At 39.5% G+C, this 26,514-nt stretch overlaps 1 protein-coding gene across 22 annotated transcripts in view; it reads right to left on the bottom strand.

Moving 5' to 3' along the window:
* ANKS1B (ankyrin repeat and sterile alpha motif domain containing 1B) overlaps positions 1–26,514 on the bottom strand; it is an 895,010-nt gene that overhangs the window by 84,530 nt on the left and 783,966 nt on the right. For 16 of the 22 annotated variants that reach the window (XR_012494067.2, XM_074326194.2, XM_074326198.2 and 13 more), the window contains 2 exons: positions 4,476–4,583; positions 2,242–2,421 (listed from right to left, as the gene is read on the bottom strand). Coding sequence is in view for 21 of the 22 variants with exons in the window: in XM_074326194.2 (XP_074182295.2) it covers positions 2,242–2,421; positions 4,476–4,583 (288 nt within the window). In the remaining variant the exon portion in view is untranslated. The remainder of the gene's footprint in view (positions 1–2,241; positions 2,422–4,475; positions 4,584–26,514) is intronic. The other 6 variants (XM_074326199.2, XM_074326196.2, XM_074326197.2 and 3 more) reach the window with 2 other exon arrangements.

The raw sequence follows: 26,514 nt of genomic DNA, 5'->3' as shown, positions 1-26,514 counted from the left end.
GTAGGGTTTAAGAAAATTTCTAATAAGCTCCTGGTTCTTGATGGAATCCTGGTTCTGTATCAGTCATTTGATCACTGTGACTACACGTGGGGTGAACAAGCACATTCACACAGGTCACCATAAGTCACCAAATCCTATCCACCTGCTTATCTCACTCCTCTTTCTGCTTTTGGGCCTTTCTCACCTGGCCAGATACAAGTTCAGTCAATTTCCTCAAGAGCAACACAATTCTTGAAAGCAAGGCATTATGATTGCACTGACAAGAAAAAGATCTAGACAATTCAAACGGTATTACTGCTCCTACTTCGTGAATCTCATAAAGAAAGGAAGAGAGCAATCTTGTTAGATAACATCCGAGTGTTCACACATAGGTGGAAGAGTAATTAATTTCCTCTTTGAAAAAACTGTACTATGCGGAGAAACTTCATAAATTACACGAGCACCTGAGAGAGGTGATTCTGTTCCTGAAGTTGGCATAGTCAATAATAGCTAATGCTCATTAACAACGCACGGTTCTTCCTTACCCAGAGAACAGAAGGGTTCAGAAAAGGCCCAGCTTGTATTAACACATTGCGTACGGATCATGAGAATCTTCGTTTTTTTCTGAGCCATGCGTTAAGGACGGATAATGAGAATTCTCATTTTTACTGTTGACTCTTTTTACTTTCCATATTTTATTGAATTATTTGTAGAATAATTATTTATAGAATAATTTATTTGTAGAATCTATTATTTATAGAAAAATAATAAATGACATAGAAGCATTTATGCTTTAAAGAGAAGAGTGCATTTTAAAGTAGTTTCTTTTAAAAACCTGCCGGAACAGAGGGGTATGAGGGATTTAAACCCCGCCGTACGCAACGTGTTAATACATAAAGACTACATGGTTCAAGGTTAAGACAAATCATGGCTCTGAAATGCTGTCATTAGAAATAGTTAACCACATACTTGGTCCACAAATATTAACAAGTAGTAGGAAATATACAAAGAGTTTGGGGAAAAAAAGCTTTCAGACTCTGTTTAAAAGAACATCAGGGAAAACAGTAATAAGGATTAAAACACAATACTTAACAAGAGAGAACCGGAAAATTATTCTTTTCTTGTCTCTCCTAACATTTTCCATCTCCCTTCTATAACAGATTCTCCATAATCCCAACATTGCCATTCCTTGCACAAACAACAATTCAAAATTGAGAAAGCTAAAAAAACAGAGGCAATGTCCCAGGCCATTTCTCTCCAGGGGCATTTGCAGGCAGAACAGCCTGCAATAGTTTCCAGAACATTCTCTTCACATTTTTCTTTTGTGAGCGGCATCATAGAATGTTTACCAAATGCTTTTAAAAACAGAAACGGAATCTCATCAAACAGTTGAGAAAAATATTTAACAACCAAGGCGAAGCAATTACAGTCAAATTTTCACCTCGAGATTTTCATCTTAGGTGTGGGAGGCAGAGAGAAACCTCTTAACACATCGGTCTGAACCTAGAATGAAGATGAAAAGAGTTGAATCTGCCAATAGTTGTCAACAAGTCCATAGCTTAAAAGCTCAGGGCGAAATGGCAGAGTGAGCTGCCCATCTGAATATGCTGTAAGGACAGCACCACTATTTGGCTGACTCGAGTTTCTGAGCAGCAAGCTAAGGACAGGCCAGAGATGGACTTCCACACCAAAACCATGGAAAGTGACAGATCTCCCTCTTCTGAACGTCACAGATCTCCCTCTTTAGTTATTTGTGTCAGGCAGCATCATCATTTTTAACTACTCAAGGTGAGCACATGAGATGATGCAACTAGTCCCAAGAGTATAATTCTATACAAATGTGTACATGTGGGAGGCAGTTAACATTACTCGGAGTTAATACTTCCCCCCAAATTCTGCCCTGTCATCCAGCCGAGTTATGTTTCATAATCCAGACTTTTATTATTCATTTTCATCATGATTCGATTCTTGTTCAGTATTATTCCCTTTAGAGGAAAGACTTTCTGGGTACAATGAAATCAGACATAATTTCTTCAGCAGGAATGGAGGATAAAGATCTGTGTATACCTTCCATTCCCAGAAAGGTCTGTTCCAGTCTAGTTCAAGCGAGCAGGACATGAAAACCATGATATAAAGTGGTCAAATTCCAGTTGGGGTGGACAACAGGCATCATCCACTGTAAGCTATTGTTCAATATTAGAAGGCATTACTTGATATGGGTAAAAGGCAAAAGAAACGTCACAGAGGCTTTTAACACCTTACCTGAGCCATCTGCCTCTCCAGTTTTGATCGGGGAATATCATCAAAGTAGTTTTCATTTCTTCTCCTCCTTGCATCGCCCTGCATGATAATGTGAGGAACGTCTAGGGAGCCACCAGTGGTGTAAGTGCTTTGGCTAAGTGATGGAGACAACTGAGGAGGAGTGTGATTACCACTGGGTTCCTGAATGGAAATACATCATGAAGTAAATACCATATTTTTGCGGCTAACCTTTGGTTGCAAAATCGTGAAATACTGACAAGACAAACTGCGGGGGTGGGGAGTCATTTTTGAATCAACTGCTAAGGAATGGATGACACTCCACCACGTTATTAATGGCCGATCGAGTTCATACTTTTTCCCCTAAGTCTTTCAGGTCAAAGTTTAAAGTATAAAGAATCAGGCTGTTTTCTTAAACCAGCACTATGGGTGATCTCAGGGGAGAACACACAAGTGTCGGGCAACCCTGATGCTGTCACCTGTGTTTACAAGGGAAGGAGCTGTGTCTTCATGGGGACAGAGTGTCCTCACTATGGTAGACGCCATGATGAGAAAGCTTAAATGGGAACCAATGGGTCTTGATCCTCCATCACAGAGTGATCTGGCAATCAGGTGGGGAAGAGGACACAGCATGGAAACACAGCAAGTCACATGTACAGACGGCAGAGTAATGCATATGACAGAGGATGCGTCGAGCTGAAGGGAACTGGTCAGAGATAAGACAAGGGGTGGCAGACAGCTGGGCTCTAGTGTTTGCAAATAAGAGGAGGATTGGATCATGCTGATTCCCGGGTCTCCCCCAGATGTTCCGGACCTCTTCTGACAAATTAAGGTTCTGTACTTTTTCTTGGGATCTCGGTCATTACCCAAATCTCTTCCAGGGAGCCAGAGGGTCAGGTTCAGAAGGGGAAGGAAAGAGAGTAAAGTAGCAGGAAATGACTACTCTAAAGAGTTATTTTAGGATGCTTACACTGATGGTAGCTATAGCTTTCTCCCCTTTCGTGTAGCAAAATGAAGGCAAAATAATAATCCATTTTCAGCCTCATTTTCCTCCCAATTTATTTGAAGCTCCTCTTATTGAGAGAGAAAAATAGGTCCTATTCTACTTTATTACTCCCAACACCCTCAACTAGCCTCCAAATGTCCCAGTGTATCCCAATTGCCCCAATAATCAATTTCCCTTAGGGTTCCATCCTGGAGCCAATTCTCTTACATTTCCTGAAATCTTAGTGCATTTCCTTCCTTAAAACTGAATCAGACTCAAATCTTAATAGCTCCTCTCCTGCCCGACCCTCTGCTACGCTTACAGTGGTTATGTTGTTTGCTCAAGTTCACTGATACGAGACATTCTACTGCATTTCATTGCTGGCAGTTACGGCTAAGTGCCATGCTGGTGGTGTTCATCATTTATTATCATGACCTTTTCTGACAGTTGCAGAAAGGGAATCAGAAGCAAGCAAGTGCAGGGCTGAATAAAGAGAACAGAGTTGAAAGTCTCCAACGGTCATGGAGATCTCAGCTTTTTGATGAATTTTAGAAAGTTTCTTTCCGCCTCACGAAACCCAGCGACTGTTGGCTACACCTCCCCATTCCATTCTGCCTGGCAATCATCTCTCGCATTTTCTCCTTCTCTCTGCTCTTGCCTTCCTTCCCCTTCCACTTTCGTTCTTTCTCCCTCATCTAGGGTTTCTCTCTCCCTCATCTAGGGTTTCTCTCTAGTGTTGCCACCCCATAATTCTAAAATCTAGCTGAAAGAGTTTATTAAATAAAATTCTAGATTCTCTATTCTTAATTTATGAAGTGAGTAAATCTGGGAAATTTTTACTTTCTTAAAAAACAGAAGACCCCAAGGTTAATTTTAAATTGATCTTTACTTAACTGTAGTCCCTGATCGGTTTTCTTTCTGTGGGTTTGAGGAGTTTCACAGAAAACTCATTTCCTCTCTCCTGGTGTAGATGGGAGCGTGGGATGGCAGTAGCGGGAGTGGCTCTTTAAAGGTGGTGGTTTGTCAGATGTGTATCTAAATCTCAAAAATATATATTTAACCAATGGAGGGAAAAAAAATCTTGTTTTATAAAACACAACCAAAAGTGAGATTGTTCTCTTACACGGCTTAGGTAAGCTATGTGGAAAACAGCCTGTACTTCCTGACCCAACGCTTCAGTCATTTCATTGTATTGCCCAAAATAAATTTGGGGGTAAGAGTACAGAACGCCATGAATGTGCTGAGCACTTACCCTGAGGGTGATGGACCGAGGGGGCTTCTGTGGTGGGTCCTCGTGCAGCCTGTCTCCCAGAGATGCCAAAATACGTTTCCTGTGGCCAATCAAACTGATTTTTAAAACCTGAAACGACATATATTTAGGTTAAATATTTCATTTGAGATAAGTAATTTTTGTATGTACTAAAAGATGAAGGAATGAAAAGAGATTTGTGCAGTTTATCTCTGCACCATGGAATGTGGTAGGAAATCAGTGTGGCCCTTCAAGTCCAGGGAGAAGGGAGTAACATGGAGAAAGTCTCAAGGGGCAAAGTAGTGGGGTTAGGGAGAGAAAGCAGAGACAGTGCTTTTACTCAAGCAGCCCTAGAGTCCCATTCTCTACCCAGCAGCCGCAAGACCTTTTACTAAGTACAAGCTGAGCCTTAGCCCTCACCATCCGAACTCTCCCGTAGCTTGCTATTGCTCTTAGAATAAAATCGGAGTCCTAACCTGGCCTCAAGGCCCAACACGGCTGGTTGCTGTCTGTCACTGTGTCCCTGCCTCTCTCCCCTTCATTCAGGAGACTCAGTCACACTAGCCGTCTGCTTATTCTCGCCTTGGGGCCTCACCCCGTTTGTCCATCTGCCTAGAATGCTCCCCCTGAGATCTTCAAATGATGCCTTCTTGTCCCTCCAGACTGCACAAGTGTTGTCTCCTCAGAAAGGCCTGCCCTCCACCCTGTCCCCGCCTCAGTGAAAGAACTGTGCCCGCAACCCGCTCGCGCTCTACCCTATGTTCTTTTCATCATTTTCTGAAATAACTTTATTTACAAGTTTAGTGTTGGTGTGCCTTTCTCAGGTAAGCTTCCTGAGAGCAGGGCCCTGGTATACATCACTTATTTCCCAAATGCCTAAAGCAACACTTGAAATAATAGGGACTCAATGAATATGAAAGAATAAATGTTAATATAGATAAAAGTAGCAGAGTAGGGTTATAATCAAGCAGTTTCTACTTGGGGGAGACTCAGAGTCTCCCCAGGATGGGATTTTGAGTCTCACAGTGCTGCAAAGGGAATCAACATTTGAAAAGAGCCTCAGTCCCCACCCCTTCCTGGAGCTTTACAAAGGCTGCCCCTTTCAATCCTCCCAGCATCCTTATCTCGAAGGGGTTCTTCTCACTTTACAGATGAGACAGAGGTTCAGAGTGGCGAAGGTGCCTATCCAAGAGCTAGTGCATGGAGGCTCTGGAATTTGAATCAGGTTTGTTGTTTCAAAGCTTGTTCTACCCCAAGGTAAACTGCAAACATCTCCAAATATCACCAACTTTTTAAAACAACATATAAATCCATTCATAAGAAATGTATTTACCTCTTCTCTGCCCATGTGTAGTTCCAGAATATAACAACTCTTGTTGGGTAATGAGTTCCCAAAGTACCCATTGTGTAAATGTTTTATTTAAAACATTTTTTTTCTCTTTCCAAATTTTAAAAGGAAGGGATGGGCATTTCTTTAGGCGTTTCATCCTGTGCTAGCTTGGATTTTTATTTGCTTATTTGTCAATTAGCTTATTGGGTTTTCTGCCTAAATTTATTTAGATTTCAAAATAGCATTTAAACTAGAATGTCCCCATGCACCATATCCCAACGATTTTATAAACCTTCATCCTCCCAGGCTGATGAATCCTAATCTTTGCAGTTTGTTTTCATAAAGCAGGTCCTCTTTCCCACAGATCATTTCCGTTGACTTTCTCTGTATCTTCTCCCACCCTAGCACAACTGCTTAATGTTTGTTGAACAAGTTGCTCATAATATTGCAGGTATAAGTGAATCTGGCTTTACATTGGAGCAGGATACTATTTTCTGCTTTTAATCCCTCTTTTAAATGCCCTTTCTAAGCACTCCTGATTTCTGGCTGGCCTTTTACCCACGGTAGGAGTAACTATGGAGAAAAATGTACACCGACAGTAAAAATCTCTTAATTTTGCTATAGCTGATAGTTCAAAGCCCTTTAATCTTGGAAGGACGGTTTGAATTATTTCTCCCTAAATTCCTTGTCTTACAGTTGTCCATGCAGAAGCCAATCTGCCATCCCCCCGCTCACTCCTATAGCCCCGTATTACCTTTCTGCCCTTGTATTAGTCAGCTTGGCATTTCACTATCTGGAGGAGCTTGGCAGTTTTTGCAAATCTGGGAATTTCACCATACACTCCTTCTTTCAGATGATTGACAACATGCTAAGTAAGTGTGGTTCCATTGCTGTTTACTTGCAGGCAACCAACATTGTTTGCATGATCCAGAGAAATGCCTTTATAGTCCCACGTTTGTTTCTTTTTTTTTTAAAGCCTCAAGATCAAAGAATTCCCCCATCTCAGAAAAATACATTAACCTTTTCAAATGTATTTTGTAAGTCTAAAAACACTACATTTTATTATTCTCCCTTACTCTTATTCTCAATTACTTTGCCAAAGGCTTTTACTGGATATGAATATTTCCCATAAAACCCCACTGGCTTTTTCCCAGTAGGTAATGGGATCTGATGCTGATGGTGCTAGCTTGGAGCCCCGAGTCCTGCTAAGAAACGTTTTCATAGTAATACAGACATTTAAAATTATTTTGAGAATAACTGACACTAAACAACAAATAACTGTGGTAAAATCGAGCTGGTAGAACCTCCATTGCTGCTTTGGGTTTATTCCCACAACTCAATTGTGGGCAAGTTACCTGACTCGTTTGGTTTCAGTTTTCTCACCTATAAAGTGAGGAACTTAATGACAATATCAAATGTTGGGAAGATGATGAGTGAAATTGTGAGAATAACCAGCACGGTGCTTGGCACATAAGAGATGCAACCTTCGTCATGTGCTTATTCCAGCTAATGGACTCAAAGGATGCATGGAAATCCTGATCCAGAAAAAAAGGGACTTAATAATTTTTACAATTAATCATGTCAAAAAAATTCACTGGCACCTTGCATGAAGAGATGTAGCTAACCTTGGAAAAGCCCTCATTGAAGTGACATGTACTGGTAGAAATGGATCTGGTTTCTAGCTATTTGTTTAATACTAGACCGAATCTCAAAGAATGTATACTATTCTTCCATGTACACCAGTTAGTCTCCGACAGGAGGTAAGCTGAGCCATTCTTCTACACTGGAGCTCCATACCTGCCTCCTCCAAAGAACTGCCCAGAAGAGGATGGATGATTAGATAGACGGACAGAGAGATAGAACAAATTAACAAAGAACGATAACTCACATCAAGAACATTTGGATAGATCTCCTTATTTATCAGAAATGATCCCAAATCACAGAAGAAAGTAATCGGATAACTATCATTTATTGAACATTTACTATGTTCTCGTTGTGCTAGAAACTGAGCTAAGTGCATTATACTGTGTTTCCCCGAAAATAAAACTTAGCCGGACAATCAGTTCTAATGTGTCTTTTGGAGCAAAAATTAATATAAGATTCAGTATTATATTATATTATATTATATTATATTATATTATATTATATTATATTATATTATATTATATTATAGACCTGGTCTTATAGTAAAATAAAACCGGGTCTTATATTAATTTTTGCTCAAAAAGATGCATTAGCGCTGATTGGCTAGGTCTTATTTTCGAGGAAACATGGTATATGTGTATAAATGTCTCATTTAATTCTTAAAATAACATTATCATTCCCATTTTAGAGACGCAAAACTCAGAAATCCTGAGTAACTTGTCTGTGGTCACATCGCTAAGAGGTATCCTGGCTCGTGTTCACACCTGATTCTTTTGTTTTGTTTTGTTTTTCTAATTAAAGTTTATTGGGGTGACAATGGTTAGTAAAGTTCCATAGGTTTCAGGTGTACAATTCTGTGATCCATCATCTATATGTCACATTGTCGCACCCGATTCTTAGCCTGCTCTTTACCACCTACCGTGCTCTTCTTCTTGGTTATTAACCTCTGCACCTTAGCTACACTATCGGTTATACCATCACGAGATGCATCTTAAGATGGGGCTTTATGAGTTGTCATGTTCAAAACATTTATACTGGGTCTTGACTAGCTGAAAAACATTAAAATAAGACAGCTTCAGTTTTGGACGAGGCTTATAGCCGTGTCAAAGCCAGACCAAAAGAGCTCAGGCAGTTACCTCACAGAATTCCCTGTGAAATGCATATACAGATACCCTCACTTTTCGAGTTTGCTTTACGCTACTTTGCTCTTACGAAAGATCTACATTAGTACCTGTTTTTGCTAACTGAAAGAAACCTGAAGGGGATTTTCGCTTTTACAAAAATAAAAATAAAAAAGGCGAAAATCGAAAATAGCATTCAGTGTTTGTTTTGCACAGAGATGTTATAGAGGCAGGTGCGCCATGAGCAGCTAGAGTGACCCCACCAAGCTCCTTCCCTGGGAACCACACTCGGCATCTCAGCATCAAGCCGCCATAGCCTTGACCTGTGTCTGTGAGCATCTGTGCTTTGTCTTCATTATTTTGTGCATCCGTTAGCAAAAACGTGTCCTAAGGTAAATTCTTCTTTGCTTTAAGCCATTTCCTGGGAACGCTCTACTTTCAGATATTGGGGGAAATCTGTATAGACAAAGAACAGGAAGTCCTCATCAACCCTAAATCAATCCAAGGTGGCTAATACTAGAGTGGAAGGGAGGGTGACATTTGGCTTCAAAACCCCCAAAACTGACAATATGAAATCCAATCAGCAAGACAATAGCAGAGAATATTCCAAAGAAAGATAGTCATTATAGGAAAGTCAAGTCCAAAAGCAATTGGGTTTGCCTTGACAGAGAACAGCTTAACAGCTGATTATTGTTGTAAGCAGATAGGGAAGTAGTGGAATCCTACCATCCCAAGCACCATAGCTGATGACCAGTCAGTTTATAAACCTTTAGTAGTGTTCAAAAAGCCAGAGCAATGGTAACTGTGGTAGAGAAAAACTCTGTACATTTTTCATTATTGCTTAGGTGAAAGCTAAGTGCATCTACAAGGAACCCAAGGGAGTAAGACTAAAATAATGGTAATATATTGGAGATTCAGTTATTCTAAGATATTGACACAATTCAGTTCAATTCAAAGAAACAATATTGAGTTTCTGCCACAAATTATTTGGAGGATTCAAAGGAGAAACTTAGAGGGATTGGGCACAAATAACTACATTGTCAAATCATTAACTAAGAAAAAATTATTATACACATGAGCAGAAGGATGTGGTTCCAACAGATAAGAAATAAAAGGTATTGCATGTTTTCTTAATGGTTTTTAAGACACCTATCATGAGAAATGTGGGTCAAAGGCAAGGAATATTGTTGAAAGAACACAGGCCTGCCTCATATTGGTATCATCCATCATAGCAGCTGTCTCTAGGAATTCTCCCCACTTTCAATTAAACAGGACAACTTCAGAAACCACATCAAAAATCCCGGCAATAGAATAACTGTGCTGAGTGACAATGCTATAATATTATGTCACTGCCATTTATGTTTCTGGGTTTAGCTGTGGGAATTCTGCCAGACAATATCATGACATCCTTGCACTGAATCGCTCACCTCAGAATACATGTCACAGCAACACTGCAAGTCAGTCAACTTAGACTTGTTTTTCCTTCTTAAATTTAATGTAATATAAATTAAACCTGTTAAATTTAACATGATGTGAATCAAACATTTTTTTCTCTTTATCTGCTTTTAAAAAAAAATTAATGTTTTGATTAAAATAACAATACCGTTCTCCCATTGTAGAGACAAAAAATACAGAAAACAAATAGGAGAACAAGTTCTCCAGAGGCTAGTAGCATTTAGGCTTATTTCCTTTCACTTTGTCCCCATGATTATGTTTTGTGGTGGCCAGAATGTAAGTACAATTTTCACCTTCATTTTTTCACCCATTATTAAAGTTAAGGAACTTAGCTACGTATTTAACTCTTAGTAGACATTTTAAGTAACTCCATATTACCATATTATCACTTTAGAGAAGCATGTCGTAATTCACTAACCGTTTCCCTTTTTGTTGGAAATTTAGTTTGTGCTTCTTTTTCTGGATATCAAACATTCCATGTCCTTAAAAAAGTCCTATCCGCTACAATTTCCATTTTCATTGCCATGTATGCATAAACACAATGAAAAACACCAAAGAAAACTGCAAGAATGCACATGACTCATGAAGAAAAGTCATGTAGCGACACTCTGTCTCCACGTTCCGCATGAAATCTCAATCCATTTATTGCCGGCTGGACCAAGTCCTCCAGGGAAAATCGCAAATGCACATAATCTTCCTCAGTGTCACATTTTGCATTTGTCATATTCCGGAGTTCAGATTTAGCTGACAGACGTGAAATAACACATGTAGCTGGAATCCTCCAGGGATTTCACAGGCAGCACTACTTAGCACACGAGTGAATCTAGTTATCACCGCCAGGGGACTGCATCCTTTTTATTCTGGGTTTTTGTTTAGGGAGAGATTTTTATTTTACTTTTATTTAAATGGTATTGAGGATGAAGCAGGTTTGTCCTGCATTCGGAATCCCCTTTCCATTTTTAAGGGGCAGACTGTTGCCCCTTTTCTTTCCTAGATATTTGCTAACTAAGGACAGCAGCTTCCGTACACATCCGGAGGGCTCCTCTAACTTCAAAGTGGCTTCTTCCAACAAAACTGCAAGTGTTCTGAGGAGCTCTGGTGGTCTTAAATGTCCAGAAGGGAAGTTGAGGTGGGAGTTTATTTGCTTTGTTCACATCTGCAGAACTAAAATTGCAATGAAATGTGAAGGATTTTCCCCCTTTCCTGCTTATAATTTCTAAACACTTTCCCCCGGAGAGCATCAAAGCAAAAGTGCCTATGTGTCATCCAATTTCAACTCCCGCAATTCCAGAAAGCCTCATTTGAACTTGCATCTGATTTTTGACTGTGACATTTTCTCTCTTATTTCTTGGACTGTAATAATCTATGTCTGGTAATAGTATGGTGGACAGAAGGACCTGAAGCAGAAAATCATGATATTTGGTTCTTCCTCTGACTCTTCTGAGTGGTCTTTTAACAGCTTTGAGTTGTGATATTAAAGGGACAATAAACAAACATTTACTGAGTGTCTTTCCCACATAACCACTATGCTATGAATTTGTGAGTCATAAAGAAAAATATATTCAGTCCTCTTGGGCTCTCTATCCAGTAGGTGGAAAAATATGAAAAAATATGTGTGTGCAGATACTTCTATCTATTATCCATCCATCCATCCACCCACCCACTACCTAACATCTATTCATCTATCTATATAAATATATATGTCTACACAGCCTTCTAAGACTAAAAGAGATTTCTGTAGCTTCAATAAGAATGATTAGGAAGCTGCTCTGGAAATTATAAAGCACTGAACTATGGCATTATTTCTCTTTTTAGTGTAACAGAAACTTAAACCTTTCTTACTCTATCCTTGAATAACCCTAACAGCAAAATTTTAAATATTATTTTTGTTTTATTTAAATGTGCTATCATGGCTATCTCTGGGTAGGTATTAGACCAAGAACCATGCCTTTCCAGCTCTCTCTCCTTTTATCTAAAATGTCTTTAATTCCAGCCAAATCTCCTCCATGTCTTCAACTGTGCCATGTACATCTCTTTCGCCCACACAATACCTCTGCGTATTCTAGAATGTCTTTTCCCTCCTTTTCATTAGATTCTTGCAAGGATGAAACCAAGATCCACCTAAAGCCTTCCTTGCTCACCTTGGATGACAACAACCTCTTTTTCTCTGAAGTTCTCTAGCATTCATCCAGACTACAAGCTCTGTATATGTCAGATACAATGACATTGGATCCTGGGGACCCTCACAACATCTAGCACACAAGTACACCTTCAAGGGACACCCTGGAACATCAGATCTCATCCCTTACACAGTAGACAACCAAGGAAGTGGGGGAGAGTCTTTGAAAGGCAAAGAGGAAAGGAAGAGAACACCCACATCCTATTTCCTTCCCTTCCTACTCTCAACGCTTTTCCATTCCTTCTGAGCGTTAGCACCTCAATTCGTTTACACAGTCTTGCCATGGGTGATGTAAAACTTCCTTACCTACCACCATCTGTATCTCCTTTCCTTTACCTCTAACACTTCATGCAAGGAAAAAAAATTCCTCTGACTAGGTTTTCCAAATTTCCTTTTCCTTCTTACCTTTCAAAGCAAATAACAGTTTGTATGACATGCCAACAAAATGCAACTGTGTTAACCTATGGGAAGGAAACAAAAACAAAAAATATAGGTCCAGAGAGAGCAAGGGGCAGTGGAAAAGGGGGAGAGAGTAAGTGAGAGGAGGCAGGGGTGTGTGTGTGTTTTCTGAATATAGTCTGTTTCAATAAATAGGAAATGCTAATTATGAGGAAATGAGATGATCCTTGCATGGGGAAGAGACCTTAATGGTATAATTGCCTCTGCGCATTTAAGGGTTCTGGAGGTAGAAAGCCTTTTGTAATCAAGGAGAATCTCAGGTTTATTTGTGAAGCTCTCTGAATTACCTCTTGATGAAGGTACTAATTTTCTGATTATATTTTCACATAAACATTACTCCAGAAGATTAAAAAAAATACAAACAAACAAACCAATCAGTTCCTAACTAATTTCCCTGTAAGTTACTTTTAAGTACAGCTTGCTGCAAATTTGGGTTTTCACAGGAGAAATTTGGTTTGCATTGCTCAATAACCCAGTCATGGGGATTACGGAAGGAAAATTCTGTTACAAAAGAAAGTGGGAAATATGTGACATATCCCACATCTCAAGTTATTCTCGGAGACATGATTATGGGCTAATAAATAGCATTTGAAATCTGCAAATCTCTTTGCAGTATTATTACTACATAAGGATGCTCTGCATCTTAAGAAGTAGAGAGGACAAAGTTTTGCTTATTTTGCAAACCATGCAGGGTATTTATCTATTGAGGGTATTTCTCAACTTATTTCCTTTCAGTTTTTGAGATCTGAAAACTTATGATCTATTGGGGCAGCTGGTCAGCTCGGTTGGTTAGAGGCGGTGCTCTTAATAACAATGTCGCCAGTTCGATCCCCACTTGGGCCACTGTGAGCTGCTGCCCTCCACAGCTACTTGATTGAAACAACTACTTGACTTGGAGCTGATGGGCCCTGGAAAAACACATTTAAATAAATAAAAGTTAAAAAAAAAAAACACCAAAAAACTTATGATCTATTATAGTAGTGTATGATTGATGTTCTCAGTCTCATAAATAAAATTATATTTAACAAAATTCAATATTAACACATGTCCACATATAAATTAAACTGAAATATGTAAAATATGTAAATACACATATATTTGTAAAGAGAAGCTTTAAGACAAATTGAATCTCCAGAGACAGTCCTAGGTTAAGTGACGGCTGGATTATTCAATTTGGGGATTATAAATGGCCTCCTTTGTGCTGTTTAGCTACTTTAACGGCATGTAACACCTTTCATCAGAGGGTTGAATAGGGGAAAAGGCAATGAATTCAAACAAGTCAGTTCTGTTTCTTGTCAGCAACTCTGATAAAAGAATTTGGTGTGGGAGGAGGTAAAAATCTATCTGAAACAAGCTAAAATGTAACTTTAAAAAAATGCATCCATGGATTTTACTTAGCCTAGTAAGCTATTACTGGGCTTTAAAATTGGGCATTATGGTATTTCAGCCCAGGTGTGGAGGGAAAAAGGATGTTAAGGGCTTAAAAAAGTATTTCTAAGGAAGGCAGATGTTAGTCCCAAGGACAGGCTCAAGATGAGGAAGCAGGATGATAATAAGAGACAGGTTTTTTTCATAATCCCCTTTTCCCATTGTTTCCTCACCTCCATCCGTACCTGCTTCCTTATCTCCTGGAGAATCATCACATAACAGAATAAAACTGGGAATCACTATATACCCATTAGAATGGCTAAAGTGAGAAAGACAATACCAAGTGCTGGTGAGGATGTGGAAAAACTGCAACCCTCATTTTGCTAGTGAAAACGTAAAACGGTAGATCCATTTTTTGGAGAACTGCCAATATCGCACATTATGACCCAGTTTCTTACCCTATGACCCAGCAAGTCCACTCCTAGGTAGCAGCTCAAGAGAAATAAAAACATATAGCCACAAAAAGATTTGTAAATGGATGTTCAAACAGCATTATTCGTAATAGTTGAAAACGGGGAATAATCCAAATGCCAGAAACAATAGACTAGCAATTTGACTACAGTTTAATCAGCTGGTGAATAGATACTAAGTAAAATGTATTATTTTCAATGCAATGGAATACTATTTAGTAATAAAAGGGACTACAGATATACGCTACAGCATTGCTCAGAAACATTATGCTAGACACGTACGATTACATGTTGTGTGATTCCATTTATATGACGTCTCTAGAAAATATAAAACCATATCAGAAGAAAGCAGATCAGGTGAATGGGTGCCTAGGCTAGATTGCCTGGGGTAGGAATGGGAGTGAAGATTGACTGCAAAGGCCATCAGGGAACTTTTCAGGGTGATGGAAATGTTATAAAACTGGGTTGCATGGATGGTTGGACAACTGCATAAATTTACTAAAACTCACTGAACTGGATACTTAAAATGGGTGATTTTTATGATCTGTAATTATATTGCAATAAAGCTGTTAAAAATGAATAATACTGTGAGAAAGCACTCAGTATTCAACAAGTGTAGAATAAGTAAGGCCATTCCTGAAGGCTATAATTCAGGCTGCTCCAGACAGAAACTACTGTCCTCCTGGAATGTACCTTTTACTAGCTGGACTAAAGGGTGAGCAACACGTAAACGAGAAGGTGTCCAGCATGTTTCAAGGGAAACGTGACCCAAAATGAAGCTTTGCTCTGAGTGCCTAGTGTTGTTTAACTATAGGCTAATGGGTGAGTAGGCTATTCTTGGACATTCTTTGTTATATGTATACAATAAATTAGTACCTATGACTTCCCCACATCTATATTTTAAGTCTTAATCCTCCTAGCTCTGACACTCTGGTAAAAATGTTTATGCTTTCTAAATGCTTCCAGCAAACGGTTTGTGAATGTTTGTCAAGAGTGTAGTGACCCCTAGGAGCCAGCATGGGTTCTGTAGGGGTAAGAACAGGCAGTGATAATGAGATTCCCTCAGGCACGAGGGCATAAGGCGGCCTTCTAAGCACCAAACTAATCACACCAACAGAGAGAATGGAGACAGAATGACTTTCTGGCCCAGAAAGAGCCAATAGAATAATAGACTGGCAATTTGACTATCGTTTAATCAGTGACACTGAAACCCAACTAAACAAAGAAGGTATGTGTCAGGGTGGGGTGAGCATGGAAGCAAGAGTAGAGGGCAGATTCAAGCAATGAAACAACAGATAAAAGACAATTAGCAAGCCGAGCCTTGGCAGTACTGACGGGAGAGCGAGCTTGAATCTGGAGTAAGTACACTCTTTGAGGACTTAAGAGGTGTGCTCTGCCATTGGGCGGCTGCTGTTTCACTGGTCCTTGTCTTGATCCAAATGAGACACCCCTCAAAATTGCCTTTCTTCCAACAGCACGTGAATCAGGAAGCAGTAATCACAGAGTCAATCTCCTCGGTAGCCAGTGCCAGGAAAGGAACAGTTGAAGATGGGGGGTGGGGGAGCTTTGGTCACCCTTCATTGACAGATTGGGAATTTTGATACGCTCTTCTCTTGTCAATAAATTCAGCACCACTGAGGCAAAAGAACCTGCTCTGGAGGCGCAGTGATTAAGAGCAGGGCTTAGTGTTAGAGTGACGGGTGTGAGCCTTGACTCTGACACTTACTAGTATATATGACTTCGGGCCAATTATTTAAACTCTCTCGGCTTCACCTACGTAATTCATTCAAAATCATGGGGTTAAAAACAGTATGTTCTCGTACACTACTATAGTGTCTGCATTAAATGAGATATACGAAAAGCACTTATCACAGTGCCTGGCATACAATGAGTCCCAATAAATGGGACCCCATTCAGTGTTTTAAGTCCAGTTTCTGCACCGGAAGGGCTGAGCCTACCCCTGAAACTTGGTTCATTCATCAGTGTCACATCAATGCCACAACCAGAAACAGCTCAGCAACTGGACAGATGCCTTTTCTCTGGCAACAACCCCGGTGCCATCAGCCATTCTTCTTTACAAACTTCAGTGGTCTCATAAAAAATGAGTTTTTGATAAACTATATTAATTTCTTTTTTTTTGACAGAGCTATTAGTATGAGGTTGACAGACCAGGAGAATGCCATAGATATAGTGTCTCTGATTCCAACAAAGCACTCGATGAAGACTTTCAGTACCTATACAATGGGGAGCTCTACGCGAGAAAAAAAATAAGTGGAATCACAGCTGGTTGTACATCTACACCCAAGAGGCTTGATGAATGACTCTGTCACAGCCTGTAGCGGGACCACTGATTGAATGCCACAGGGCTCTGTCCCTGGATTCTGCTCTATTCCAGATTTTCATTAATGGCCTCAAAATAGACATAAGAGGAATGTTTATCAGATTTTTCAATGACATAAAGCTGTGAAGGTATTTAGTATGGTAATAGGCCAATGCAAAATTCAAAATTCCCTCCACAGGCTGAAAGGCCACGCTGACATAAAAATGATCCCATTTATGAGGAGGGATAAATGGAATGCCCTACATTAAGGCTCCAGAAGAAATCAATTGTGCTAACTTAAGACGGGGGAAATATGGCTTTACCACGGTTCAAAGAAATATCTGAATTTTCAGTTGAACACAAGAAGAGATGTAGTGGAAAAGAGCGCCAGACTAAGGGTCGGAGGGAAAGAAACACACACGAAAAAAATGACTTTTCAAAACAAATGATCTCATTTACATTACCATTCAGTCTTAGAGGTTGGCAATTATCTCTATCTTAGACATGAAACAACTGAGGATCAGAAATTTTAGAGACTTGCCAAAGTAGGTGACAAAGCCAAAATTTGAGTCCAGTTCTGATTTCCAAAATTCATGCTCTTTATATCCGTAATATCCTGCTGCCAGCTCTCTCCCAGAGTTGCTGTGAGGCTCAAGTAAGACAATATTAATAGAAGCACCGAGCACAGTGCCTGGTGTACATCCTCTGCTCAGAAGTTGTGGGTCTGTTTCCAGACTCGTTTAGCTTTAAAGCTGTGTGCTTATCAAAACGACTGGTACTTTATTTATTGTAGTATGAGCCCTGCAGTTTATTCTGAGTCTTTTCAAGTTTGTCCATTAATATAACTATCATAGTAATGATTCTGTCAATTTTTCTTATATTCCTTTCACTCTGTCACCATTACTCCAAAAGCCTTAATTCCAGAAGCAGAAGCTCTGGCCAGGAAAAAGGTAGTGGGAAATTTGAGGGCAATCAGAAATCTGTCAGTCAGTAATGATTCCCAGATAATGAAAACTTTTTTTTCCAATTAAGGTAATTTTCAAGGGCTGCATTAGTGGTTTAATGTTGCATATTTACATGATAAAACCTCAATTACCTCTAGATAATGAGGTAGTGTGTTAAGTAACCTTAGTATAATGATATGCATGGAAAAGGTACAAAATTTTCACTTAATTCAATTATTTGATTAGTGTATTTTATGGTTAAATGATACTTTTCCCCCCGTTGTTGTTGGAATCCTTATTGGAATTCTTCATATATATATATATATATATATATATATATATATATATATATATAAAACATAAAATGTTTTATACGTATTATGTAATAGTTGGAATTCTTCCTAAATATATATATATTTAGGAATATATACAAAAATACATATTTAGGAAGTATTCCAAATATATAGTACATAATATCTATTCCTCTTAGATATATAATACATATACACAATATATAATATACACATATTTAGGAAGAATTCTAAATATTATATATAACACATAATACACATATTATAATCTCTATATATTTAATATATATATGTACATAAACACATTTGTTTCCCTCCCTGCCTAAGCACAGTTCATTGATGGTCCTTACGTCTTTCCTGGATATTTGGAATACCAAGTGACATCAGAGTCATGCTTTATGAACAGCATTTGTCACTGGGCCCCAGTGCTGCTGCAGAAAATGGCTGAGGAAGGTACCCTGGCTCCATCAGGATCCCAGAAGATTTTGCTCTTCTTAATAAATACTTAGGAGCAGTTATTTGTCATTGTCTCTTGCACTAGAAGCAAGGGCTGACAACATTAGCTATCTAAACGTTCCAGTTAACGAAGGGTTTATTGTAAAAAATAATTCTTTTGGGGTGGGGGTGGGGGTGGGGTGAGCTCCTTTTCAATTTCTCTCCTTTTTCCTCTTCGCCCAGACCAGCCATGATTCACAAAGCTGGAGAATGGAGAGTCATTAAAAAGATGGAGTCATTAGCTGCTGATGGTGCTGGTTTTGTTCTCCCATCCTGGCATGGAGAGGGATGGCCATGGTGATGACCAAGCCTCATCACCATCATAGAGCCGTGCGGTGGATGGGCTGAGAACCTCTGCTATATACTGTCTTATAAAAATATGGAAAGAAGTGTCATCTGGTCTCTATCTGGTGAACCCACTCATCTTCCAATATTTCCAAGATCAAGTTCAAATACTACTTTTGTGAAAGATGAAATTTCTACCAACACCCTTGTCATCCATCCTGGCACTGATCATACCGTGCTACAGCTAGGTGTTTACAGTTTCCTTCTCTAGACCAAAATCTTCTTGTACATGTGTAAAAATATAAGCCTTATTCTCTCTATATTCCTAGCATGTAGTACTTTAGAAGGTGGCTCAAAGTTAAACCCAAGCAGACTGAAACAAAGAAATCATCAAACAAATAATAGCAACAGACCTTCTGAATGACACTTATCAAATTAGCCATGCTCCAAGAAAAAAAATCTGCTTAGCACACTGTATAAAAAAAATGAAATATATTTATGTTGTATCCAGTTTGCAAGCTTGTTGATCAAATTTATGAGCTCAAAACAAAAAAGTGAAAAGAATAGCAATGCTTTCTAAAAAGCAGATTCCTAGCATGTAGTATGTTAGCAGGTGGCTCAGTTAAACCCAAGCAGACTGAAACAAAGAAATCATTAAACAAATAATAGCAACAGACCTTTTGAATGACACTTATCAAATTAGCCATGCTCCAAGAAAAATATCTGCTTAGCGCACTGTATAAAAAAAATGAAATATATTTATGTTGTATCCAGTTTGCAAGCTTGTTGATCAAATTTATGAGCTCAAAACAAAAAAGTGAAAAGAATAGCAATGCTTTCTAAAAAGCAGATGCTGAACTGTTACATGGAAAGTAATAGCCCCACTTGCCAATGTAATTCAATATAATTTACAGGGCTCCAATGAAAAACCAAGCAATAAACAATGACTTAGTATTTGGTAGAAAATGGGGTGTAATATGCAATTGTCACTGAACTTATTACCTACATATAATGTCATTCACACAGTGAGAAATTACTCATTTTTACTTCAAGATAATTTTAATACTAAGCTGGACAGAAAAACATATGATGAAAAATTGGTAATTTATTCTCATATTGCCCTAGAATGATGATAATATGGGGCATGTCATTAATTAATTAATATAATGTTATTCATGCAGCGAGCACTTGATATCCATGAAATGCATAATTAATGATGAAAATGCCACAGTGTTAATATCATACTTACAGATGACATCAATTTCTTCCCACCCATGCTTAAATTAAATATTCCTGAGTCCTGTTTTAATCTTTATGGGATGCAAGGAATTTGTGAAGAAATAAAAAAAGATGATGAAAAATCAAATGCCAAAGTTTACTTCCAGTATATGAAAAATGATTATTCGACATTAGAAGTATTTTAATCTCAACTTTTTAAGGCATTTGCTAACATTGTTTCAGGCCAAATGCTTGAAATGTTGAAATCTTATATTTCAATTCCTTAGGGTGAAAGGGGTTTTCTTTCCCCAGCATTTCTTGTTTTTATTTAGGTTTAATCGCTTCTCTCATCAAGGTTCATAAAAGATGATATTTATATCTCATAAACATAGCCAGAATGTGTTGCAGGCTCCCTGCGGGAAAACCATGAGCAGAGGTAAAAATCATTGCAAGATCCTGAGCTTCTTAACTGCAGTCTCTTAGAGAAATGTCGCATGTGAGAAATGCTAACTAAGGAGGCTGGGAGAAAAGATGCTACCTTCCCAAAAACAACATTTGAAAAAGCAAGGATTATTAACATGGTGGTTTTATGAAGCACTTGAATTTTACATAAGTATGGCTCATTTTTTGTTTCCTAAAAAAGGATGGCATTAGGGCAAACCAAAAACTGAATACATTGTGAAGTTGAGCGAAAAAATTTGCATCGAGCTAGGATTTTAACAAAATGCAACTTTTCAAACACTTTTCCTATTTTATAATCATTTACATGGCTATTTGCAAAATCTCTAGTCATGATGCTGAAAAAGATGATTTTAATTTTAAAATAGTAACACCGCACTTGTTTATGAGGATTTTTGCAGGAAGGAAAATTTTTATATACTATTCATCTCAATATAAAAGGGCTTCAATTCAAGAGTGTTTATGCTTAGAATTTGAATTTGTTCCTTGGAATGGCCTCATGGCTAATATCTTGTCTATACGAGTATGCAAGGTCAAATGGATATATCTCCTCGGTTAATTTGGATTGACCACCAAGCAATTTATCAGGAAGCTGGAAGATCTGAATTGATCATTAAAACAACAGAACAAATGGGCTCTGTCTGCTTAGTTGAGTTTACTTGATGGTTAGCTCATTGTGCCTTAAGGAAATTTACTTGGCTTCCAAATGAGACAGACACCCCCATGACATACTTACTATTTAGAACCCTATCTCAAATTAAAAAAAAATCAATTTTCAAAAGCACAGCATTAGACGTCTTTTGTTGCTTATATCTTTGCTGAATTACCTCCCAGGAAGTGGAAGAGCTTCCTGTTGCCCTACTTCATGGTCTATTGTCATATTCCCCACAGCTGGAGACTTTTGGGAAGATGGGTAATTTGGGTACTAAATACCAGAAATTATAAGTGCTTGGTCTTCCTTTATCAAGTACTTCTTTTCCAAGTGAAGCTTTCCAATAGCTTCTTTTGGAGGCTATTTTCCACAGGTTACGGGTGATAGATAGAGACTATTAAAGGGGGTGCAGCAGAAGGATACTCCAATTCCTCCCAATACTTCCATCTTCACAGCACCCAGGCCCACCAAGACGTAACCTTACGCTGAACAAGGGAACAATGTCTTAACTGAGCATGAAGTTCTATTACTGTTGTTCCTTAAAATGCAAGTTGCTAAAGGAACAAAGCTGATTAAAGAACCACAGTGTGTTTTATGAAAGTTGGTCATTGTGCCATTGACAGAATTGTTAGAGTCCTAAGTACTGGGTCCCTACTGGCAGCTTCCGTTCTCAGAGTCACACCTTGGTGGGGGACCTCAATAATGCAGTCTGCAGTGTGCAGTTTTTCATCAGCAAACACGCATCCGGGGTTGACTGTGTCAGCGATGTTAGGTTGCTGAGGGACATACGGAAAGGAAAAATTATTGCCTTGAGGAGCTCCCAGTCTAGTGGGGAAGACAAGGGATTACTAAGCAAAGTGACAGGTGCTCCAAGGGAATACATTTAGTATTATGAAAGTGCAGGGTAGGGAGTGACAACGTCTGCCTGGGGGAGTTGCAGATGACTTCACATGTAGGACACAGGCTTTTAGGGACGAGTAGGAGTTTTCCAGGTAGAGAACTAAGGGAAGGGGAATTCCAGGCAGAGGAGAATAGCACGTGCAAAAGTGCAGAGGTGTGCAAGAACGTAGGAAGATATGTCTGTTTATGGTTTTAAAATTTTATTTATGTCCCTATTTAGTTTTGGCAAGGAAAAGTTGTACGTGTGAATGGCAGGACAGGAGGCTGGGCTGTGGACAGATTTCAGGGAATTCTAGAGGAATTTGGTCTTCCAACTTAATTAGACAATACATGTGAAGTGCTTCCAACAATATTTGGCATATAGTGCATACTCAGTAAATATGGCCTGTTTTTACTATGTTGGAATCTTTGGGAAACCAACCAACTTTTAAACAAGGGAAAGGATGAGATCAGAGATCAGTATTGCTTAGAACAATAATTTTGATGTCAATATTGAGAATGAATTAGAGTAAGAAGACACTGTCCACAGGCCAATAAATTCAAATAACTAGAGTGAGGAACGGGGCCAGGAATTAAGTCTTGTTTACTACTGTATTCCCAGAGTCCAGCGTAGTGGCTGCACGTAGTAGGCACTCAATGAATAGTCACTGAATGAATAAGTGAGTGTAATGAGAGGAAGGAACCGATCTGAGAAATATCTAAGTGGCAGAAGGACAGAGATGGCGAGCATTAAATGGTAAAGGGGAGGGAGTTTTTTTTGTTTTGTTTTTTTAAAGATTTGATTGGGGAAAGGGAACAGCACTTTATTCGGGAACAGTGTGTACTTCCAGGACTTTTTTCCAAGTCAAGTTGTCCTTTCAATCTTAGTTGTGGAGGGTGCTGTTCAGCTTCAAGTTGTTGTCCTTTCAGTCTTAGTTGTGGAGGGCGCAGCTCAGCTCCAGGTCCAGTTGCTGTTTTCTAGTTGCAGGGGCCGCAGCCCACCATCCCTTGTGGGAGTCAAACCAGCAACCTTGTGGTTGAGAGGACGCACTCCAACCAACTGAGCCATCCGGGAGGCAGCTCAGCTCAAGGCACCGTGTTCAATTTTAGTTGCAGGGGGCGCTGCCCACCATCCGTTGAGGGACTCGATGAGTTGAACTGGCAACCTTGTGGTTGAGAGCCCACTGGCCATGTGAGAATCGAACCGGCAGCCTTTGGAGTTAGGAGCATGGAGCTCCAACCGTCTGAGCCATTAGCCCAACCCTGAGGGAGTTTTTGTTTAAGGATGACACCAGAAAATTGGATTTAAGAGAATGGTATTGCTGTTCCCTCTAAAGGAGGGAGGAAAAGGTTTGGCAGGGGAGACAAGGCTCTGTATTTGCTACTTTCCGTGCAGCTGCTGGTTTCTGTCTCTCCTGAGTGTTGAGAAAAATTGGTCAAGGGAGTGCAAAGGACCCTCACACAGGCACTGAGCTTGGAGCTTTCCTTGTTATCTTGTTGAATCCCACAAACTATCTATGAGTTTGGTATTGTTATCCCTGTTAACAGGTGGGGAAACTGAAGCTTAAGATGACATATTAATTAGGTGGTGGAACCCAGACTGAAAACACACACACCTTTCTGCCCAAAGCCTGTGCTTTTTTCACTCCACCATATTGCCTCTGCTGTTAAAATGAGCATTTGGAATAAGGTACATTCCATATTCAGAAATCTTGGGGCTAGGGAGGTGAGCACTTTGCAAAGAAATCAAAGCACAACTCTTGTTAACTTTTGGCTTCATTAATACTCCAAACTTGTCTTCCCCATTCACAGAATTATTAAGGAACCAAAAAAGATGTGAAAATCTTTCGAAAAATAAAAACAAGGTGATATAACAAAATGAGAAGAAAATATGTTCAGATTCTTGTTAAGGAATTCTAGAACAGTGCAAAAGATGTTAGGAGCTGGATGCTATAGTAGGGCTGTTTGACTGGCAACGGCATCTTTTCAACCATGGTTCAGAGAGCTTGTTGAGTTGTTTGTTTTTGTTCTTCCATTCTTTATGGGTCAATTTTCCTAAAACTTGAAAATCTGGATCTGAGGTATGGGAAAAGAATGAATTTTGCCTTCCAGTCAGAGAGTTTACAACTCTACGGTGTTCAATCTTGTTTTCAAAGAGGCTTGGTTCTGTACACACCTAAGTTCATACCACCCATGTCCGCAAAACTCCCTCAGGGACTGGGCAGGATGGTCATGTATGGAAAGCAAGTGGCCACTGGGTGTGATGTATTTTGTCCTTGTGCTGGGCAAAGCATCCCAACACCATAGAGGACCAGCGGAGCGTAGGGTGATATGTCTCTTGGTCCCATCACAATGTAAGCAGGCTGAGCAGAGGCAGCACCCACATTCGTGTGGTAGCCACAGCACCTAGCATGAAGGGCTCATTGTAGGTCATTCAACTTATGCTGGTTACACCCTTCCCTTCATTCTCCAGAGGGCTGGCTCCTTTCCCCACTCTGGTCTTGGCTTAGATGCTGCCCCAACAGAGAGGCTTTCCATGGCCACCCTCTTTAAGCAGCTCCTTTAAGCTATTCTCACCTACTGCACTCTGTTCATTTCTCACATGGCTCTTTTTAGAATTTTAACTCACATATTTGCTTATTTGCTTCTGTGTTGCCTCCTTCTCAAACTAGAATGTAGCCCGCAGGAGGGCAGGGAGCATGTCAACTTGGTTCAGACCAGCACCTAGCATGGGCCTGAGCTGTTGTAGGCTGGTAGAACCTATTTGTTGTTTTAATGAACAAATGATGCTAACCCTGAGATGGTGAGACAGGTGACAGCAAAGCAGAGGGCCACTCAGTACCTGGGGGATCTCGTTCCATAGTTAGGCTTTGTTATGATCTGAGATCAGGAAAGGAGCAGTGGACTGGCTCATGTGTGGACTCTCTGGTCTCATCAGCAAGACACACCAACCAAATGAAGTGACTGGTCCACACATAAGCCCCAAAGGAGAAGCACGTTAAGTATCGCTATTCATCAACCTCAGAGCAGTTTCCTTGCTCTCCTAGTTATATATGCATGGTATATAAAAATAATTATGCAGACAGAAGGACTCACAGTTGCTCAAAGTAAACCAGGAAAGTGTTAGAACCATTCAGTAGGTGGTGCGACTGCTAGGGGAGTCAGGAATGTGCCAGGTGTGGGAACAGAAACTACTCCAGGAAATGGTAATGGTATGAAACAATTTACATGTAGTAGGGCATGGGAGGTTCTGGAACTGCATTTGTTCCCCTGCATTTCCACCACTGAAATAAACTGGTAAGACTTAAACTGAGTGATACGGCTGGAAAGCCACATAGGACTAGTTTACAGGCTTTATGCATAATTTACCACATCAGATCCTTACAACCTGTACTGAAAGCAATATATCCTCTATTTTACAAACAAGGAAACAGGCTCAGGGAGGTTATGCAAGCAACTAAGTCTGTTAGATTTCAACACTTGCACTTTCTTTACTATGGAGCGAAAGCCAGACAGCTATTTAGGATATAATTCTAAGTTCCTTATTGTAATGTTATTTCTTACACACCTTTTGGATACCAGGAATGTATTTCTGATGGCATGATGGCATTGTAAGAAGGGTGGCTTCCAAGATGTGGGGTGCATTTTCTACTTGGAAACAAAATTAGGGGAACAATGACTTTACTTCCTCAGTGTTAAATAACATGGTAGACATTGAGAATTTCATCTATTTCCTACTGAATGATTTTAATCCTAAACAATTATTATCTTTGTAGAAATGATCTCTTTACAAACTCTCTTCTTGCAAAATACTTACTTTTTTTAGTAAATATCTTCTGGCAATTCTAAAGAAAGGTATATGAGGGGTCGGCCCGGTGGCTCAGGCGGTTGGAGCTCCATGCTCCTAACTCCGAAGGCTGCCGGATCAATTCCCACATGGGCCAATTGGCTCTCAACCACAAGGTTGTCAGTTCGACTCCTGCAAGGGATGGTGGGCTGCGCCCTCTGCAACTAGCAATGGAAACTGGACCTGGAGCTGAGCCTTCCACAACTAAGATTGAAAGGACAACAACTTGACTTGAAAAAAAAAAAAGTCCTGGAAGTACACACTGTTCCCCAATAAAATCCTGTTCCCCATCCCCAATAAAATCTTTAAAAAAAAAAAAAAGGTACATGAATTCTACATCCTAACTATTAGTTGTTAAGAGAGCTGAAATATGCAATAGCCATATTTATAGCACCAAAACCTGTTCTTCTGAGGTTGCATTTTGCTGATCTGCTCATCCTGACGGGCTTTGGTGCCTTAAATATCCCCACATGTCATTTATTTCTGCTTAATGTGCTTATTCACCATTTTTTGAAAATAGAAGCATATTTTGGAACATGTTTACTTTTCTGATGTTGAAAATGATCACTTCTGGTCTTCACCCAAACTGTATGGAGTACCTGGCAT

This window comes from Rhinolophus sinicus, chromosome 1, assembly GCF_057876585.1.
Source record: "Rhinolophus sinicus isolate RSI-liver-muscle chromosome 1, RSI-T2T, whole genome shotgun sequence".
NCBI lineage: Eukaryota > Metazoa > Chordata > Mammalia > Chiroptera > Rhinolophidae > Rhinolophus > Rhinolophus sinicus.
The sequence above is the reverse complement of the archived record's forward strand: the minus strand, read 5'-3'. Positions and strand labels throughout refer to the sequence as shown.